Source organism: Oncorhynchus kisutch, linkage group LG26 (assembly GCF_002021735.2).
Source record: "Oncorhynchus kisutch isolate 150728-3 linkage group LG26, Okis_V2, whole genome shotgun sequence".
Lineage (NCBI taxonomy): Eukaryota > Metazoa > Chordata > Actinopteri > Salmoniformes > Salmonidae > Oncorhynchus > Oncorhynchus kisutch.
Window position 1 is genome coordinate 32,448,753 of NC_034199.2, and position 21,817 is coordinate 32,470,569.

Consider the following 21,817-nt stretch of genomic DNA (forward strand, 5'->3'; position numbering starts at 1 on the left):
TTTTTTTTTTCCACACACAGTGTTGTGTGTTCCTCCCAAACAACTCAACTTTAGTTTAATCTGTCCACAGAATACTTTGTCAGTAGCTGGATGTGGAACATCCAGGTGCACTTTTGCGAACAATGTTTTCTTTGAACAGCAGTGGCTTCGTTCATGGGCTTCGTCCATGGTGTCCTCCCATGAACACCATTCTTGCTTAGTGTTTTTTTTATATAAACTCGGCAAAAAAATAAACATCTTCTCACTGTCAACTGCGTTTATTTTCAGCAAACTTAACAAATATTTGTATGAACATGACAAGATTCAACAACTGAGACAAACTGAACAAGTTCCACAGACATGTGACTAACAGAAATGGAATAATGTGGCCCTGAACAAAGAGGAGGTCAAAATCAAAAGTAACAGTCAGTATCTGGTGTGGCCGCCAGCTGCATTAAGTACTACAGTGAATCTCCTCCTCATGGACTGCACAAGATTTGCCAGTTCTTGCTGTGAGAAGTTACCCCACTCTTCCACCAAAGCACCTGCAAGTTTCCAGACATTTCTAGGGGGAATAGCCCTAGCCCTCACCCTCCGATCCAACAGGTCCCAGACGTGCTCAATGGAATTGAGATCCGGGCTCTTTGCTGGCCATGGCAGAACACTGACAGAAAACTGACATTCCTGCAGGAAATCACGCACAGAACGAGCAGTGTGGCTGGTGGCATTGTCATGCTGGAGGGTCATGTCAGGATGAGCCTGCAGGAAGAGTACCACATGAGGGAGGAGGATGTCTTCCCTGTAACACACTGCGTTGAGATGACAATGACAACAAGCTCAGTCCAATGATGCTGTGACCCTCCAAATCAATCCTGCTCCAGAGTAGAGATCTCTGTGTAACGCTCAATCCTTTGACGATAAACACGAAACCAACCATCACCCCTGCTGAGACAACCGTGACTCGTCAGTGAAGAGCACTTTTTGCCAGTCCTGTCAGGTCCAGTGATGGTGGGTTTGTGTCCATAGGTGACGTTGTTGCCGGTGATGTCTGGTGAGGACCTGCCTTACAACAAGCCTACAAGCCCTCAGTCCAGCCTCTCTCAGCCTATTGCAGACAGTCTGAACACTGATGGAGGGATTGTGTATTCCTGGTGTAACTCGGGCAGTTGTTGCCATCCTGTACCTGCCATCCGCAGGTGTGATGTTCGGATGTACCGATCCTGTGCAGATGTTGTAATACGTGGTCTGCTACGGCGAGGGCGATCAGCTGTCTGTCCTGTCACCCTGTAGCGCTGTCTTAGGCGTCTCACAGTACGGACATTGCCATTTATTGCCCTGGCCACATACATCTGCAGTCCTCATGCCTCCTTGCAGCATGCCCAAGGCACGTTCACACAGATGAGCAGGGACCCTGGGCATCTTTCTTTTGGTGTTTTTCAGAGTCTGTAGAAAGGCCTTTTTAGTGTCCTAAGTTTTAAGGACACTAGCCTTAATTGCCTACCGTCTGTAAGCTGTTAGTGTCGTGACGACCGTTCCACAGGTGCATGTTCATTAATTGTTTATGATTCATTGAACAAGCATGTGAACAGTGTCTAAACCCTTTACATTGAAGATCTGTTAAGTTATTTGGATTTTTACAAATTATCTTTGAAAGACAGGGTCTTGAAAAAGGAACATTTTATTTTTTTGCTGAATATAGTAGATTCGTCAACAGAGATGTTAGCATGTTCCAGAGATTTCTTTGTCTAGCTGACACTAAGATTCTTCTTTACCTTATTGAGCATTCTGCGTTGTGCCCTTGCAGTCATCTTTGCAGGACGGCCACTCCTAGGGAGAGTTGCAACAGTGCTGAACTTTCCTCATCTATAGACCATTTGTCTTACCGTGGACTGATGAACATCCAGGCTTTTAGAGATACTTTTGTAACCCTTTCCAGCTTTATGCAAGTCAACCATTCTTAATCTTTTTTACATTTATTTTTATAGAGCAGGGCAGCTCTAGCCAACATCTCCAATCTCGTCTCAATGATTGTACTCCCGGTTACCTGACTCCAATTAGCTTTTGGAGAGGTCATTAGCCTTGGGGTTCACATACTTTTTCCAACCTACACTGTGAATGTTTAAATGATGTATTCAATATAGACAAGAAAAATACATGAATTTGTGTGTTATTAGTTTAAGCAGACTGGGTTTGTCTGTTGTGACTTAGATGAAGATCAAATGTAATTTTATGACCAATTTATGCGTAAATCCAGGTATTTCTGAAGGGTTCACACACTTTATTGCCACTGTATTTATTTTAGTAGTCACTTTTATCCAAAGCGACTTAGTCGTGTGCTTACATTTTATGTATGGGTGGTCCTGGGAATCGAACCCACTACCCTGGCGTTACAAGGGCCATTCTCTTCCAACTGAGCACAAAGGACGACCTATATTGCTTGTTACTCACCTTTAAGCTTGGCCTTTTTAACCAGTGACATTATTATTTTAGACATACAGTACATTTAATCACTTTAAATACAGTTTTATTGACTTTGCCTGAAGAAATGAATAGTTAAAACCTATGCTTACATGCTCAACTGGGTTTCCTCTACAGGATATCTTCTCACCTGACTTGCTGTTATTGTGTTCTGCTGCTATGTTGAACAGGTCTTTCTTCAAAAGACATTATCTCAATGAGACTAACCAAGGTTAAATGGAATGATAAGAAACCACCCTCGACGCACATGCGATCCACATGCCTGCGTGGGATCCAATTCCGTTCTTCACACGGTCTTCCCGCTCTCTCCCTGCTTATTTCACCTATCCCTATCAATTAAACATGTATTTAAAAAAAATATGCTCAACTGGTAGGCCTATAGAAAGGTTGGCTGATGATGTTGGTCTTAAGTACTTTGACGATGTTATTATTATGTCCGTGTTATTTTCAGTAATGCAAGGTATTTCAAGTCTTACTTGTAGATTCAGGGCTCACCTGTAAAGGAGACCTGGGTCACAATGTGACTTCCCTGGTTAAATAACTAAAATGAAATAAAAATGGTATTCTGTGTATCGGATTTCCAGCAATGCAAGGTGTGCAGCGAGACCGGGAGGTCGTGTGGCTCGGCAGGAGCTCCGGACGGGAAGGGGGTGGAAGGGGCTGATTTTGTCCTCTACGTCAGCGGGGTGACTACAGAACGCTGTGGACAGGAGAACATTGTGGCCTATGCTGCATACTGTCAGCTGGAGTCTGAGCTGGACAGGTAAGCCTGCAACCCTATACACCTTTTATTAGGGGTGTAACGGTACATCTTTATTAGGTGTGTCAAATCAAATTTTATTGGCCACATACGCATGGTTAGCAGATGTTATTGCGAGTATAGCGAAATGCTTATGTATGTAACGGTACACGTATTCGTTCCCCAACTGTTCGGTACAGGGACCTCAGTTCGGTCCACAATGTGAACCTGAATAAATACATTAACTCCAAAGGCTGCAAAAATCTTATTAGCATAATACAAATCCCCATAACAATCTGTCAGTTTAAACTAGAGATATCAGCTTTTTTGCATCCACCTTTGAAAGAGCAGTGTTTGTCAGAACATGAGACATCCCAAATATCGTCTGTAGCATCCGAACGGTTTGGTCTACAAACTATTATGACCCCTCTATGGAAAGATGACTCTCACGAACACGTTTTGCTCTACAACCCCACAAGTGTCTTGGGACTCGTCTGAAGTCGCTGCAGCCGATCTGCCAACTTCTGTGTGTGGTGTGCCAACAGTTTGGGCTACACACTTGTATGGCCCCTCTGTGTAAAGGTGAGACTCTTGCTTTGCTCTAGGACGCTCACAAGACTTGTCTGAAGGTCCCCCGGTACCAGTCAAAAAAATATATGGAATTATTAATAGAGACTGTTTTAGTGACAAAAAATAAGGGGTTAAATACATGTCATATGTTTCCTAGATCTTTCTGATATCTCTCACATATACAGTGCCTTCGGAAAGTATTCAGACCCATTGACTTGTTCCACATTCTGTTACGTTACAGCCTTATTCTAAAATGTATTAAATATTCACAATACGCAATAATGACAAAGCAAAAACAGGTCACAGCAACAGGATGTCCTCTGTGGAGATGGGAGAACCTTCCTGAAGGACAACTATCTCAGCAGCACTCCACCAATCAGGCCTTTATGGTAGAGTGGCCAGACAGAAGCCACTCCTCAGCAAAAAGCATGAAAGACAACCCGCTTGGAGTTTACCTAAAGGACTCTGACTATGAGAAACAAGATTCTCTGGTCTGATGAAACCAAGATTGAACTGTTTGGCCTGAATGCCAAGTGTCACGTCTGGAGGAAACCTAGCGCCATCCCTACGGTGAAGCATGGTGGTGGCAGCATCATGCTACGGAGATTTATTTTCAGGAGCAGGGACTGTGAGACTAGTCAGGATCGAGGGAAAGCTGAACCAAGCAAAGTACAGAGATCCTTGATGATAAATCTTCTCTGCTTGTTCAATGAAGATGCTAAACTATAGGACTGATTTGCTATCACAGACTGGAACATTTTCCGGGATTCTTCCGATGACATTGAGGAATACACCACATCAGTCACTGGTTTTATCAATAAGTGCATCGAGGACGTCGTCCCCACAGTGACTGTACATACATACCCCAACCAGAAGCCATGGATTACAGGCAACATTCGCACTGAGCTAAAGGGTAGAGCTGCCGTTTCAAGATGTGGGACTCTAACCCGGACGCTTACAAGAAATCCTGCTATGCCCTGCGACGAACCATCAAACAGGCAAAGCGTCAATACAGGGCTAAGATTGAATTATACTACACCAGCTCTCACGCTCGTCGGATGTGGCAGGGCTTGCAAACTATTACAGACTACAAAGGGAAGCACAGCTGCGAGCTGCCCAGTGACACGAGCCTACCACACAAGCTAAATCACTTCTATGCTCGCTTCGAGGCAAGTAACACTGAGGCTCTCCATAGCCGACGTGAGTAAGACCTTTAAACAGGTCAACATACACAAGGCTGTGGGGCCAGACGGATTACGAGGACGTGTGCTCCGGGTCTGTGCTGACAAACTGGCAGGTCTTCACTGACATTTTCAACATGTCCCTGATTGAGTTTGTAATACCAAACATGTTTCAAGCAGACCACCATAGTCCCTGTGCCCAAGAACACAAAGGCAACCTGCCTAAATGACTACAGACCCGTAGCACTCATGTCCGTAGCCATGAAGTGCTTTGAAAGGCTGGTAATGGCTCACATCAATACCATTATCCCAAAAACCCCAGACTCACTCCAATTTGCATACCGCCCAAACAGATCCACAGATGATGCAAACTCTATTGCACTCCACACTGCCCTTTCCCACCTGGACAAAAGGAACACCTATGTGAGAATGCTATTCATTAACTACAGCTCAGCGTTCAACACCATAGTACCCTCAAAGCTCATCACTAAGCTAAGGAAGCTGGAACTAAACACCTCCCTCTGCAACTGGATCCTGGACTTCCTGACGGGTTTTCAGGTGGTAAGGATAGGTTAGGTAGCAACACATCTGCCACGATGATCCTCAACACTGGAGCTCCCCAGGGGTGCATGCTCAGTCCCCTCCTGTGCTACCTGTTCACCCCCGACTGCGTGGCCAGGCACGACTCCAACACCATCAACATTAAGTTTGCAGACGACACAACAGTGGTAGGCCTGATCACCGACAACGACGAGACAGCCTATAGGGAGGAGGTCAGAGACCTGGCCGGGTGGTGCCAGAATAACAACCTGTCCCTCAACGTAACCAAGGCTAAGGAGATGATTGTGGACTACAGGAAAAGGAGCACCGAGCACGCCCCCATTCTCATCGACTGGGCTGTAGTGGAGCAGGTTGAGAGCTTCAAGTTCCTTGGTGTCTACATCAACAACAAACTATTATGGTCCAAACCCATCAAGACAGTCATGAAGAGGGCACGACAAAGCCTATTTCCCCTCAGGAAACTAAAAAGATTTGGCATAGGTCCTGAGATCCTCAAAAGGTTCTACAGTTGCAACATCGAGCGCATCCTGACCGGTTGCATCACTACCTGGTACGGCAATTGCTCGGCCTCCGACCGCAAGGTACTTCAGAGGGTAGTGCGTACGGCCCAGTACATCACTGGGGCAAAGCTGCCTGCCATCCAGGACCTCTACACCAGGCGGTGTCAGAGGAAGGCCCTAACAATTGTCAAATACCCCAGCCACCCCAGTCATAGACTGTTGCCTCTACTACCGTATGGCAAGCAGTACCGGAGTGCCAAGTCTAGGACAAAAAGGCTTCTCAACAGTTTTTACCTCCAAGCCATAAGACTCCCAGACTATTTGCATTGTGTGCCCCCCCTACTCTCTGTTTTATCATATATGCATAGTCAATTTAACTATACATTAATGTACATACTACCTCAATTGGCCCAACCAACCAGTGCTCCCGCACATTGGCTTACCGGGCTATCTGCGTTGTGTCCCACCACCCGCCAACCCCTCTTTTTACACTACTGCTACTCTCTGTTCATCATATATGCATAGTCACTTTAACCATACCTACATGTACATACTGCCTCAATAAGCCTGATAAAAACCAGTGTCTGTATATAGTCTTGCTACTGTTATTTTCATGTCTTTTTACTGTTTTATTTCTTTACTTACCTACACACACACACACAACCACACACACATATACCTTTTTTCACACCATTGGTTAGAGCCTGTAAGTAAACATTTCACTGTAAGGTCTACCTTCACCTGTTGTATTCGGCGCACGTGACAGACACACTTTGATTTGAATTACTGAACATGCACCTGTGGAACGGTCGTTAAGACACTAACAGCTTACAGACGGTAGGCATTTAAGGTCACAGTTATGAAAACTTAGGATACTAAAGAGGCATTTCTACTGACTCTGGAAAAACACCAAAAGAAAGATGCCCAGGGTCCCTGCTCATTTGCGTGAACATGCTGCAAGGAAGCATGCAGATGTGGCCTGGGCAATAAATGGCAATGTCCATCCTGTGAGACTCCTAAGACAGCACTACAGGGAGACAGGATGGACAGCTGTTCGTCCTCGCAGTAGCAGACCACGTGTAACAACACCTGCACAGGATCGGTACATCCAAACATCACACCTGCTGGACAGGTACAGGATGGCAACAACAACTGCCTGAGTTACACCAGGAACACACAATCCCTCCATCAGTGCGCAGACTGTCTGCAATAGGCTGAGAGAGGCTGGACTGACGGCTTGTAGGCTTGTTGTAAGGCAGCTCCTCACCAGACATCACCGGCAACTACGTCCCCTATGGGCACAAACTCACCATCTCTGGACCAGACAGGACTGGCAAAAAGTGCTCTTCACTGACGAGTCGCGGTTTTCTCTCACCAGTGGTGATGGTCGGATTCGCATTCATCGTTGAAGGAATAAGCGTTACACTGAGGCCTGTACTCCGGAGCGGGATCGAGGTGGAGGGTCCGTAATTTCTGGGCCGGTGTGTCACAGCATCATTGGACTGAGCTTGTGGTCATTGCAGGCAATCTCAACTCTGTGCGTTACAGGGAAGACATCCTCCTCCCTCATGTGGTACCCTTCCTGCATGCTCATCCTGACATGACCCTCCAGCATGACAATGCCACCAGCCATACTGCTCATTCCTGCAAGACAGGAATATCAGTGTTCTGCCATGGCCAGCGAAGAGCCCGGATCTCAATCCCATTGAGCACGTCTGGGACCTGTTGGATCGGTGGGTGAGGGCTAGGGCCATTTCCCCCCAGAAATGTCCGGGAACTTGCAGGTGCCTTTGTGGAAGAGTGGGATAACATCTCAAAGCAAGAACTGGCAAATCTGGTGCAGTCCATGAGGAGATGCACTGCAGTACTTAATGCAGCTGATGTCCACACAGGATACTGACTGTTACTTTAGATTTTGTGTCTCCCCCCTCTTTTTTTCAGGGACACGTTATTCAATTTCTGCTCGTCACATGTCTGTGGAACTTGTTCATGTCTGTTGAATCTTGTTATGTTCAACAAATATTTACACATGTTAAGTTTGCTGAAAATAAAAGCAGTTGACAGTGACAGGACGTTTCTTTTATTGAGTTTAAATGCAGTACCAGTCAAAAGTTTCTACACACCTACTCATTCAAGAGTTTTTCTTTATTTTTACCGCTGTATACGTTGTGGAATAACAGTGAAGACATCAGAACTTGAAATAACACATGGAAATACAGTTGAAGTCGGAAGTTTTCATACACCTTAGCCAAATGCATTTAAACTCAGTTTTTCACAATTTCTGATATTTAATCCTACTTAAAATGCCCTGTCTTAGGTCAGCTAGGATCACCACTTTATTTTAAGACTGTGAAATGTCAGAATAATAGTAGAGAGAATGATTGATTTATTTCAGCTTTTATTTCTTTCATCACATTCCCAGTGGGTCAGAAGATTACATACACTCAATTAGTATTTGGTAGCATTACCTTTTAAATTGTTTAACTTGGGTCAAATGTTTTGGGTAGCCTTCCACAAGCTTCCCACAATAAGTTGAGTGAATTTTGGCCCATTCCTCCTGACAGAGCTGGTGTAACTGAGTCAGGTTTGTAGGCCTCCTTGTTCGCACACGCTTTTTCAGTTCTGCCCACATGTTTTCTATAGGCGTGAGGTCAGGGCTATGTGATGGCCACTCCGATACCTTGACTTTGTTGTCCTTAAGCTATTTTGCCACAACTTTGGAAGTATGCTTGGAGTCATTGTCCATTTGGAAGAGCCATTTGTGACCAAGCTTTAACTTCTTGACTGATGTCTTGAGATGTTGCTTCAATATATCCACATAATTTTCCTCCCTCATGCCGCCATCTATTTTGTGAAGTGCACCAGTCCCTCCTGCAGCAAAGCATCCCCACAACATGATGATACCCCCGTGCTTCACAGTTGGGATGGTGTTCTTCGGCTTGCAAGCGTTCCCCTTTTCCTCCAAATATAACAATGGTCATTATGGCCCAACAGTTTTATTTTTGTTTCATCAGACCAGAGGACATTTCTCCAAAAAGTACGATCTTTGTCCCCATGTGAAGTTGCAAACCGTAGTCTGGCTTTTTTATGGTGGTTTTGGAGCAGTGGCTTCTTCCTTGCTGAGCGGCCTTTTCAGGTTATGTCGATATAGGACTCGTTTTACTGTGGATATAGATACTTTTGTATCTGTTTCCAACAGCATCTTCACAAGGTCCTTTGCTGTTGTTCTGGGATTGATTTGCACTTTTTGCACCAAATTACGTTCATCTCTAGGAGACAGAAGGCGTCTCCTTCCTGAGCGGTATAATTGCTGCGTGGTCCCATGGTGTTAGTACGCAAGTATAATTGTTTGTATAGATGAACATGGTACCTTCAGGTGTTTAGAAATTGCTTCCAAGGATGAACCAGACTTGTGGAGGTCTACAATTTTTTTCTGAGGTCTTGTCTGAATTCTTTTGATATTCCGTAATGTCAAGCAAAGAGGCACTGCGTTTGAGGGTAGGCCTTTATAGTACATCCACATGTACACTTCCAATTGACTCAAATTATGTCAATTAGCCTATCAGAAGCTTCTAAAGCCATGACATCATTTTCTGGAGTTTTCCGAGCTGTTTAAAGGCACAGTCAACTTAGTGTATGTAAACTTCTGACCCACTGGAATTGTGATACAGTGAAATAATCTGTAAACAATTGTTGGAAAAATGACTTGTGTCATGCACAAAGTAGATGTCCTAACCGACTTGCCAAAACTATAACAGTCTCTGCAGAAGGAACGCTGGGTCTTCCTTTCCTGAGGCGGTCCTCATGAGAGCTAGATTGTTCATAGCGCTTGATGGTTTTTGCGACTGCACTTGAAGAATTCTTGACTTTTTCCGGATTGACTGACCTTCATGTCTTAAAGTAATGATGGACTGTTGTTTCTCTTTGCTTATTTAAGCTGTTCTTGACGTAATATTGACTTGGTCTTTTGCGAAATAGGGCCAACTTATGTGTACGACCCCTACACATCACTGTCATGACTCTCTAGCTTGGTGAGGATCAAAGGCGCCAGATCAGCTTGGTACAGAGTGCCAGACCCCCCCCACTAGGGAGGAAGGGGGGAGTTGGGATGGTTTTATGACTTAACCCCGGTCGTAAAGTTTCTCTCTCTTGCCTTGCAGTATTGAACAGAGGAATGTGCTGTGTCTTGAGACTCTTGCCAAAACTTCAACATTAACAAACAGACACTGGGACTATATGTTTCAACATTCAAACGTTGAGGATGACGAGGGATGGAATATTGAAAATTAATGTCTATTTTGTGATGTCGTTAAAATTATCAGAAAGACTATGTAACAAGATAACTGTGACTCTGAAAGTGTACACGTGCTATTTTTCAGGTTTTACATCTAAATGTTGTATAAAATAAATTATTAAGAATACTTTTGAAAAGATACAAATGTGATTTTAGCCTTCTTAATGAGATGGCTTTTCATATAAACCTGGGCCCAGTTAGTAACCACACCAACGTGAACACAGACATTGTGTCAACAGGACGGAACGCCGTCCAAGGCCAGAGTGCTTAAAAGGACTTTAAATACTGACCAGAGAATGTGAGGACATGATCCACACGTTGAAATGGTTAAATCTCCAAGACCAGAAAATGGTAAGACCCTCAAACTCTCGACGAGTGAAGAAGATAGACTAGAACCAAAACATGCACCGTCTGCAGCTCTGCATGTAAAGTAGTCTAGGACAATTGACCAAAGACTGAAGAGTAGAATAGATCCCCATCACCACCGGGTGGTACACCTCTGATGTGTCTTCTAACGAACACTCCAAGACAAATTAGCATACAACTAAGGACATTGTGACTTCTGGTGGACATCCAGAAACTTACATCGAACTACTCGCCATAGACTGATTGAGTGGTTTCAAAAGAGAGGCATCTATGCGTAAATAATATGTTGCATTTCAAATCTGAATGAGTGGTTGTTATGGGGCTAAATATTCTGACTACTGTGAGCGTAGTTTCCAAACCGTGTATGTGTTTTTATGTATTTAGTTAGTTTGTGATTTAGTTAGTTATTAAAGAAAATATTTAAGGTAATTAGTGTATCGCTGATTCATCACTTAAGTTAGCGTTTGTGCAGATTTACATGGTCAACGACGTTCAGAATAAGACTGATATGAGGAAATAATAATTGACTTATTGATGTAAGAAGAGCTATTTTGGTCATCTTTAGAGTTTAAGTCGGGAGATAGTAACTCTGTAAACAACTTTTCCCATGGGGCCCCAAATTCCAAGTTAATTGTTTCATGATTTAATTGAGGATCATTCATGTGATTACTGCTGTTTATCGAATAATTACCTACTACGTTTAATTAGTCACATCACAACATCACAATTGATTGGCTCAAATGCATTAAGAAGGAAAAAAAATCCCCAAATTAACTTTTTAACCTCTCTGTGCACCGACCCCGTTAGCGGAATGAAATTCGACAACATACGGTGATCGCTACATAAATAGTCATATTAAACATTCATGAAAATACAAGTGTCTCACATGTTTCGAAAGCCTAGAATCTTGCTAATCCAACTGCTTTGTCAGATTTTAAAAAGGATCTACTGCGAAAGATTATAATGTGATTATCTGAGGATAGAGCCCTATAAAAAACAACTCTTTCAACCAGCACAGGCGTAACAAAATCACAAACTGCAATAAAATAAATTGTTTACCTTTGACGATCTTCCTCTGTTTGCAATCCCAATGGTCATTGTTACACAATGAATGGTCTTTTTGTTTGATAAAATCAATTTTTGTAGCCTAACACGAAACATTTTTTGAACCACCTTGTGTCGTGAATTCTGTCTCATTCCATTTTCGACGACACATTCGATGTAAATACACACACTCAATGTGACTTTTCCAGTCATGTTTGGTTTCATTGCAACACAACCAAACCTGATGGGTCATTTCGCGGGAAGTATTGACTGAAAGAAACCGATTTGAAGACAACAAGTAATGACATCATTGTGCACCAATGATATGACCGCTGTTTCGTTGATTGACTGTATTTTAACCCAATGACCACTGATCGTCTTGAAATCTAGCTGGGTAGATAGCCAATGAGCTGAGGTAAATGGCCATATGTAATGTTTATGTGTTGGAAGACCAACTCGTGTAGTAAACTCCGGCGTAAAGAGGGTCATTCGCCATTGAAGATTCATACCGGAAGGAGCCATGCATGTTGCGCACGTTTTGGTAAAGCGCATCTTCAGCTGTTTATATATCAATCAGTATGGCGACTAAGTCAGGGAAAGCTAAATCTAAGTCTAGATATACAGATGTACACACAATTTTTGAAGAAATTGATCGGGAAAGTGAGACAGAGATTGTTGGAGGACGATTCATTTAGCAATTCCCAAATGGAGGAATATTTTGTGAACGGAGAGGACATCATTTTGGACTGGTAAGTTCTTCTCATGCTAATGCCGTTATTTGAAATTAATAATATAAAATATTATTAGATGTTTTATTTTTTTATTTTAGTAGCAATATATAAAAATGTAATGTAATGAAATGTGAGATGCGTGTGTCTGCCACCCCACCCCCACATGAAATAGCCTACAATGGCCAAAGTTAAATGGAGACAGTAGATACAGCTGGTCTGTTGTAATAAAATAAAAACAGTAGATCTAGCTGGCCTGTCATAATATACATGAGACAGTAGATCTAGCAGGTCTATAATAATATATTCAACTTTGTTCCCTGTACTCTATATACAGTTCCTTGCGAAAGTATTCTGCCCCCTTGAACTTTGCGACCTTTTGCCACATTTCAGGCTTCAAACATAAAGATATAAAACTGTATTTTTTTTGTGAAGAATCAACAACAAGTGGGACACAATCATGAAGTGGAATGACATTTATTGGATATTTCAAACTTTTTTAACAAATCAAAAACTGAAAAATTGGGCGTGGAGAGCCCGAATGGGAGCCCCCAGTGCCAAGTTGTCCATCCCCCACTGAAGCTGGTTCATCCAGCTCCTGCCACAAGTGGTGTTCATCTGCCCAACTCTATCTCTGCAGGCATGGATGTGCCTCAAGCCAAAAGGGCACAGCTTGGAGGCGTCGCTGTGTTCTTTGCAAAATGAAGTCCCCCATCACCTGCACCACATGCTTGGTGACCCTCTGCTTTGCAGCAGAAAGAGACTGCTATGGCACATGGCATCAGCAGCACAATATTGTGTACTGAGGACTGAGGGTCTTCCAAATATTGAAAGTGTTATTTTGTAAATGTATACATATATTATTTTTTTCCCCCAAAACAATTGGGGGGGGGTGTGTTAGAATACCATTTTGTATATAGTTATTCCATTCAAAATATATAACTTCACCAATTTGCCCACTTGGGTACATTTGGGCTACCTGGGTGACTTCATGATAAATGTCATGTAGCACACTCATTTTTGTTATCATTCTGAAACTTTGCACAAGTACTATTGCCCTCTTATGCTTTTCACTGAAATTGTCGCCATCATCCTATCTCAATGTTTGTTTTGTCTTGTTCATTTTAAAGATGATGATACAACAATAAAAATGAAAAAAACGTATGTTTTTTTTCATTGTATTATCTAAACCAGATCTATTGTGTTATATTCTCCTACATTCAATTCACATTTACACAAACTTCAGAGTGTTTTCTTTCAAATGAAACCAAGAATATGCATATCCTTGGTCCTGAGCCTGAGCTATAGGCAGTTAGATTTGTCTTCAGGTGGAAATTGAAAAAAGAAGGGGGGTAGATGTAAGAGGTTTTAACAAGGCACACCTGTTACTTGAAATGCATTCGAAGTGACTGCCTCATGAAGCTGGTTGCGAGAATGCTAGGTGTGCAAAGCTGTCAAGGCAAAGGGTGGCTACTTTGAAGAATATAAAATATATTTAAAAAATGTTTGGTTACTACATGATTCCATATGTGTTATTTCATTGTTTTGTCTTCACTATTATTCTACAATGTAGCAAACAGTAAAAATAGTAAAAATAGAAAAGAAAACCCTTGAATGAGTAGGTGTGTCCAAACTTTTGACTGGTACTGTATATGTTTTTGATGCGTCAAGGGGTCTTAAAATTCCAAATCAAATAGCTAAATTATCCTTGACCTTATTAAAGCAATTCCATGTAGTTTAGTTGTCCTCTATTTATATCTCCAGTGTGGAAACATTTTTGCTTCCAAGTAGATTACAACAGCGATGGACCGAGTTGTGGATAAAATGTTAACAGTATGTCCTAACTCTAAACGACAACAGCATATGCAGCTGACAAAAACCTGATATGTTGACACATTTTTGCCGACATCACCCCAGTATACCGGAGCAAGATGGTAACGCAAAGAAACAACAACACGTAGTCTCCCCTGCATTCAAGCAGCCCTTGGCAGCTGATTCTGACCAGGCCATGTTAAAATTTTTGTTTAAAGTCACGGATCTACCCCCATTCCTGGTAGTTGGGAATAAGTGGTTTCTTTCAGCACCTCGTGACAGTGTTCGAGCCACTTCGCGATCTTCCCTCTTGCCCTCATTTCAGAACACGGGTAGTAACCGCTTTATGTAAGCCAACCAAAGCTGAAGTTTTCAATTAATTGGCCAATCACATTATCCCGGAGTGGAAGCCGTACCACGCTACAGACACGCCCCCGTTTATAAGTGCGCATCTGGCACTGAAAGAGGCAGTGTCATGGTGCGTTCGCAACCTAGTGGGAATTTACCACATACAACTGGGAAAATCCATTTGAACGGCCCTCAAACTGGTAACTACTAGTGGAAAACTCGTCTATCACCCTGAGCACCCACTTCTCCCACATGGTAACCTCTGACGTCACCTACTAAGGAAATGGCCTCTAACAGCATTTTCAGCCATTACTGTAAATGCAACAAGAAAGCATTATTTAAAAGAATAAATCTATTAATGTTGTTTTTTAACTCTTAATTTGTTTTATAAGTATGATAGCTGTACTTTTAGTTTTTGGTTGCCACAGCTTGTTGGCCATTTAGCCAATCAGCGTTTCTCAACGAGTTCAAATCACGCAAATGAATCCAAGTAGTATTTACGAATTCATAACTGGTCAATTCCCACCTTCTGCATGGTTACAAACGCAGCATCAGAGTCAACTTGAGAGGCGCAACATCACAATTTGGTCACAACAGACAATGCAAGGAACATTGTGAATGCTGAACATTTGTAAATAGCATTTAATGTTCCTGCAGTACAGAAACTGAACAGTGGGTTTGGGGAACCATTGCACCCCTACTGTTTATACACACCTGGTTATATACACCCGTAGAATATGTTTTAGAATGGCAGCATTTTAGGATATTTCAGATTGCCGTAGGTAGTGTTTATGTCTGGTAGGTGTCATGGTAGTTATTGGCCCCTGAATAGGTATTTTAACCCAATGATATCATATGAATGTCAGTTTCACTCTTTACCTTTTCAGGCCCATTGCTGGATATGCCAACCTGTGCCCCAATATGATATCCACCCAACCTCAGGAGTTTGAGAGCATGCTGTCAACCGTCAAACACGAAATCATACATGCCTTGGTGGGTGCATTGGAATCTACTTTATATTCCTATTGGGGCAAAGCTTGTCATGAATTACTTAAATAAATACGATAATCAATCAAACCTGTCCAACACAGATTGCATTATTGATTGAGTAATGTAATCTTTACGTATCTGTCCAAAAGGGTTTTTCAGCAGGGCTGTTTGCGTTTTATCATGATTATAATGGCAAGCCATTGACACCTCGGTTTGCAAGTGGACTACCAGCATTCAACGAGAGGTATGTATACTTGATCATTTTCCTCTGCTGTCAGACTTTGTTTTTATAACCGTGCTGTTTGTAATAACCAGTAGGCTTAGATGATATTGTAATTGTTTTTCTGTTGTGCATTGTATTTTCTCATTCATTTTGTTAACATTTAAGACTATTTTTGCTTTCTATTACAGTTTAGGCCTGTATCAATGGAGTGATGCAGTGATACGTAGAGTGACTCGATTATGGGACATCCGTGGTGGAGTGATGGTCCGTCATGAAGTGCATCTTCTAGTGACGCCGCGTGTTGTGGTAAGAATCCTCGTTTTAACCTCCTCACCATTGAATTATGTATTTACATGCATTTGTCATGGGTAGATACAGTATGTCCCTTTTATAGAGGCTATGCTGGGCTGTTCTGTGTGGTGTTGTGCTATTTTGTTATGTTATATACTGTAATGTGGTTAATGTTTATGTCCTGTATCCCTGCATGTGTTGGCAGGAGGAAGCGAGGAGACACTTTGGCTGTCCCATTCTGGAGGGTATGGAGCTGGAGAACCAGGGAGGGATGGGTACTGAGCTGAACCACTGGGAGAAGAGGCTACTAGAGGTAAAAGGAGGGCTGAAGATTGGTGGCATTGTACTGTGCTTAGTTTTTATTGTTATCTGAAATGATTCCTTTCTGTACAATATGTGTAGCCTACGTTTGTGGTGTATCTTTACTCAGCCTAGTAGAACTGATGTCTTTAATGGAATTCCTGATATAGACCTAACCACACCATACCCTTTCACTCAGTTTCATAGTCTGTATAACTAATGTGAATTCTGTATTTCTTATTTATCTATAGTTCACTACTCATCGTCAGCATTTATATGCTCATATATGTTCATTATTAATCTATATATGATACTTTGATGATTCTCCTGTTTGTATTGATAACAGAACGAAGCAATGACTGGATCGCACACACAAAACAGAGTGTTTTCTAGGATCACCTTGGCCATCATGGAAGACACAGGGTAAGGTTGCTGACTGTTTCCAAAAAATATATGGAATACAAGAAAATAATGACTTTTACATTTTATGTAATTTCAAGAGCTTTGACTATTAAACAACTTGGCTCTTTTTTCTTGGGCATTGGCGTGATTGAACGTTTTTGACTTTGACACATGATGACACAGTTCAAGAGTTTACCTGACTTGATGTACAATGTGTTCGGGTCATCTTTGTCTCCTATGTAGTTGGTACCGAGCCAACTACAGCATGGCAGAGAGGCTGGACTGGGGCAAGGGCCTGGGCTGTGACTTTGTGATGAAAAGCTGTAAGTTCTGGATTGAAAGGCAACATCAGAGGTAAGAAGGTGTCTAATCAGAGTTAAGGTTTCTTATTGTACACAACAGGCTGAAACATCTAAATGTCTAGGCACATGGCATGACCCTAAACCAATTTAAAGTAGCACCAGACAATGCACCCTGTCTCATATGTCAACATTTCTGTCAACACAAACATCAAGCCTTAGACAGTCTATTAGAAATTGTAACAAACTGTTTTTAATTTATTTTTTAAACACAATAAAAACATTTAAATGACAAACTGTGGCTTTACCTGATCAAACTGTGGCTCTACCTGATCAAACTGTGGCTCTACCTGATCAAACTGTGGCTCTACCTGATCAAACTGTGGCTCTACCTGATCAATCTGTGGCTCTACCTGATCAAACTGTGGCTCTACCTGATCAAACTGTGGCTCTACCTGATCAAACTGTGGCTCTACCTGATCAAACTGTGGCTCTACCTGATCAAACTGTGGCTCTACCTGATCCAACTGTGGCTCTACCTGATCCAACTGTGGCTCTACCTGATCCAACTGTGGCTCTACCTGATCCAACTGTGGCTCTACCTGATCCAACTGTGGCTCTACCTGATCCAACTGTGGCTCTACCTGATCCAACTGTGGCTCTACCTGATCCAACTGTGGCTCTACCTGATCCAACTGTGGCTCTACCTGATCCAACTGTGGCTCTACCTGATCCAACTGTGGCTCTACCTGATCCAACTGTGGCTCTACCTGATCCAACTGTGGCTCTACCTGATCCAACTGTGGCTCTACCTGATCCAACTGTGGCTCTACCTGATCCAACTGTGGCTCTACCTGATCCAACTGTGGCTCTACCTGATCCAACTGTGGCTCTACCTGATCCAACTGTGGCTCTACCTGATCCAACTGTGGCTCTACCTGATCCAACTGTGGCTCTACCTGATCCAACTGTGGCTCTACCTGATCCAACTGTGGCTCTACCTGATCCAACTGTGGCTCTACCTGATCCAACTGTGGCTCTACCTGATCCAACTGTGGCTCTACCTGATCCAACTGTGGCTCTACCTGATCCAACTGTGGCTCTACCTGATCAAACCCTCGGTGTGTTATTGTTTTTCAGTCGTAAAGTGGTGACCCCTTACTGTGACACGGTGCGTGCCACACCCCTCCAGCTAACCTGCAGGCAGGACCAGCTGGCTGTGGCTGTCTGCAACCTGCAGAAGTACCCTCAGGACATACCCCTGGACTACCAGGTAAAATACTAGTCTCACAATGCCATCCTTCAAAGTCACAAACTCTAGAAATCGAGGCTATGACAATACACCCAGTGATAACCACATGATGCTAGCAAGAGTCTGTGTCAGAAACCTATTGGACCACTACAGAGGATTAGAAGACAAACATAAATATTACAAGTGTATGACACTCAACGATTTACTTAACACTTGCACCCAAGCAAAGTTTGTACCTATAAGACAAAAAAGGCAACAAAACACACATTTAAAATGTTTTTTATTTATGATGTTGTTGACCACTTGTGACCTGCATAGTACACCCCATATAGTAAATCTTGTCCACTTCCCCTCCTGCAGTACTTTGACCATATCCCTGATGTCTCTGTGAGGGACATTGCCTCCTACGGTGGAGCTGTGGAGATCGCTGACTACTGTCCCTTCAGCCAGGAATTCAGCTGGCACCTGAGTGGAGAGTACCAACGCAACTCCTACTGCAGGGTCCAGGAGAACCAACCCGGTAATATCCATTTCCTTCTTGCATTGTTCTTGCCTCTTGGTGCCTCAGACCCGGCTGGGCCTTGGACAATGTACTCTGAGACTGTTCACTCACTAGAAGGTCTGCAAAGTTCCGGAAACATTCACAACATTCCCAGGTTTTCCAGAAATCCCAGCTGGAGGATTCCCAGTTGGATGATTCCCTGTTGGAGTGTTCCATTTTCCCTCTCTGCTTATTCCCTCCTAATTCTGGGAATCTTCCAACTGGGATTTATGGAAAACCTGAAAATTGTGTTTCTGGGAAATGTTCCTTCATTTTGCAACCCTACTTACGAGTAGGTTACCTGACACTGCTTCCAGATTGGTGGAGGAACTATGGCGCTGAGCAGTATGGTCCAGACTCTGTGTGTTTGTACCAGAAGACATCCTTCATCATGGAGCAGTGTACCAGGCGCATGACCTACCCTGACTGGGGAAGTGGCTGTTATAAGGTAATGCAGAATAAGTAAAAAATTAAATAGATATCTCCATTTCAGCATCTCTGCAATCTATGTTTAGTCACTTTTCCATATTTTGCAAGCTATGTACTGTGGGAGTCTTCTTAATAATGTTTACCACCTTTAAGTCTCATCCTTTTATCACATGATCTTACAGAATCACAAATTCTCAGTCTAATTTATGTGTTTTGGGTTAACAAATAGGTAACCCTGACACGCAGATATTTAAAGTGACTCATACAAAAAACAAATAATTAAATGTTATATTGTGGTTGTTTCCAGATGTCTTGCTCTACCCAGGGTCTGACAGTATGGGTGCAGGATACTGAGTTTCAGTGTGTGCATACCGGTCAGCTGCTGAGAGTTAGTGTGCGTGTTAATGACTGGGTCTACAATGGGGTTCTCGTCTGTCCTGCCTGCTCAGACTTCTGTAGCGCCTGCCCTCTACCACAACAGCTGCCTCCCCTCAATAGTACCAGGAGAGTTCCTATTGGTGAGTTCCCCCTGCCTGTCTTTCATACCTTCCATATTCATGCACACACATATATACTTTATATAACTAGATACATTATATAAACCTTTTTGTATTAAGGAAGTGTTTTGCCTCTCTTCCAGACCCGTGCTCCAGTTCCTCCAGCTTAGTGGTAACTCTGTGGCTTCTATTGTTAAACCTCATCCCGCTGCTAGCTGGATTTATCCTGTGTGTGCGGAACTGACTGACTGACTGTGTGACTGACTGACTGGTTGGGTGACTGACTTACTGACTGCAAGGTTCTGTGCCTGGGGCAGTGGACCAGATGACAACCTATTCTCTACATAGTGCACTACTTTTGATGGGCGGGTGGCTGGGCGGGTGAGTGGGTGGGTGGCTGGCTAGCTGGGTGGCTGACTGACTGACTGATTGAAAGGTTCTTTGCCTGAGGCTGAGGCCCAGATGACACCCTATTCCCTACATGGTGCACTACTTGTGATGGATCTATTGACTGGTTGGGTGGGTGGATGACTGACTGACTGAAAGGTTCTCTGCCTGGGGCTGTGTATCAACCCAGGCCAAAAGTAGTGCTCTATAGGGAATAGGATTTGATCCTTGGAAAATCATCAAGGAAAAGTCAGGACTGTTGTTTAGAAAACAATCACATTAGCCCCATCAAAGTCAGGGAAATGTGTGATACTTTTTAACAAATGTTATGTTGATTCTTAAAACAAAATGCAGTGAAAAATGTCTATGTATTATAAATGCCTGAAAGAAGGATTTGAACCACAATACCTTATCTGTCTAGTTTAAACACATTTCTACAACCTAGAACTTCTTTTAATGTTAGTTTTGAAACAGACAAGACAGTGGCCCATTGTCAATGACTGTTCATGAAATTGCTAGATATAATCAATGAAAACAATACTAACCTTTGTCCTTTGAAAGTCTAAGGATAGGAAAGGCATTGAAATTACAGTTGGGAAGTCTTAATGTTCTCTATACGTTTTTTCTCTCCTCTCTCTGAACAGTCTCCAATCCCAGTCATGGCACGGTTTGTGGCACATTAAGACAGTCCCAAATGGCATCCTATTTAAAGGGAATAGGGTGACAATCGTGCACTATAAAGGGAAAAGGGTGCCATTTGGGATGCACACAGGGAGAACTCAAGAGTTTAGGTTCTCGATGTCCTCATACCAGAATACTGGAAAGGTGTGTGCCAAGTAAGGCTACTATCAGAAAAGGGGGAAAATAAGCCATTGATTGCACTTTTTCTTTATCGAATTAATGAAGGAGATGCCAGTAAGCTGTAAGCAAAATCAGAAGAAGCCATACCTCAAGAGTAGCTAGCTGATCATGGTGAGGTGCCAGTGCTTCTTTATGAATTACCACCTATTCTAAAATGAATACTTTATTCCCCTCACCGGAACTGTAAAATGAGGATGTTCAGTTTCCTAGTGTTGTCGTGCAAGGTTTGCAACATTCTCAGACCTTACAGTATATGAATCACCTACATTTTAATCAAGCCCTTTTTCAGTTAACATTTTATGACATGTCCAGTGATTCAACACTATTCAATGTAACAATGCAGTATTTCAATTCATTTTTACAGCAGATTGTTGTTAACGTGTAGTTCTTTCCTGGTGTAAGCTCCATATCTAGTGGGCTTTTTAAGTTTTATTTTATTTAACTAGGCAAGTCAGTTAAGAACATATTCTTATTTATAATGGCGTCCTACCTAAAGGCAAAAGGCCTCCTGCGGGGACGGGGGCTGGGATTCATTAAAAAATATATATATATATATATATATATATATATATATATATATATATATATATATATATATATATATATATATATATATATATATATATATATATATATATAGGACAAAACACACATCACGACAAGAGAGACAACACTACATAAAGAGAGACCTTAGACAACAACATAGCAAGGCAGCAACACATGACAAAACAGCATGGTCGCGACA

At 42.5% G+C, this 21,817-nt stretch overlaps 1 protein-coding gene across 1 annotated transcript in view; it reads left to right on the forward strand.

Annotated features, from left to right (window-relative positions):
• The window catches only part of LOC109871064 (leishmanolysin-like peptidase), a 28,387-nt gene extending 6,796 nt beyond the window's left edge, over positions 1–21,591 (forward strand). The window contains exons 6-17 of the mRNA XM_020461866.2: positions 3,042–3,220; positions 15,488–15,593; positions 15,740–15,834; positions 16,002–16,119; positions 16,310–16,417; positions 16,751–16,827; positions 17,050–17,160; positions 18,246–18,378; positions 18,718–18,877; positions 19,216–19,346; positions 19,635–19,845; positions 19,968–21,591. Of these exons, the coding sequence (XP_020317455.1) occupies positions 3,042–3,220; positions 15,488–15,593; positions 15,740–15,834; positions 16,002–16,119; positions 16,310–16,417; positions 16,751–16,827; positions 17,050–17,160; positions 18,246–18,378; positions 18,718–18,877; positions 19,216–19,346; positions 19,635–19,845; positions 19,968–20,068 (1,530 nt within the window). The 3' untranslated portion in view covers positions 20,069–21,591. The remainder of the gene's footprint in view (positions 1–3,041; positions 3,221–15,487; positions 15,594–15,739; positions 15,835–16,001; positions 16,120–16,309; positions 16,418–16,750; positions 16,828–17,049; positions 17,161–18,245; positions 18,379–18,717; positions 18,878–19,215; positions 19,347–19,634; positions 19,846–19,967) is intronic.
• Positions 21,592–21,817: the final 226 nt, after the last annotated feature.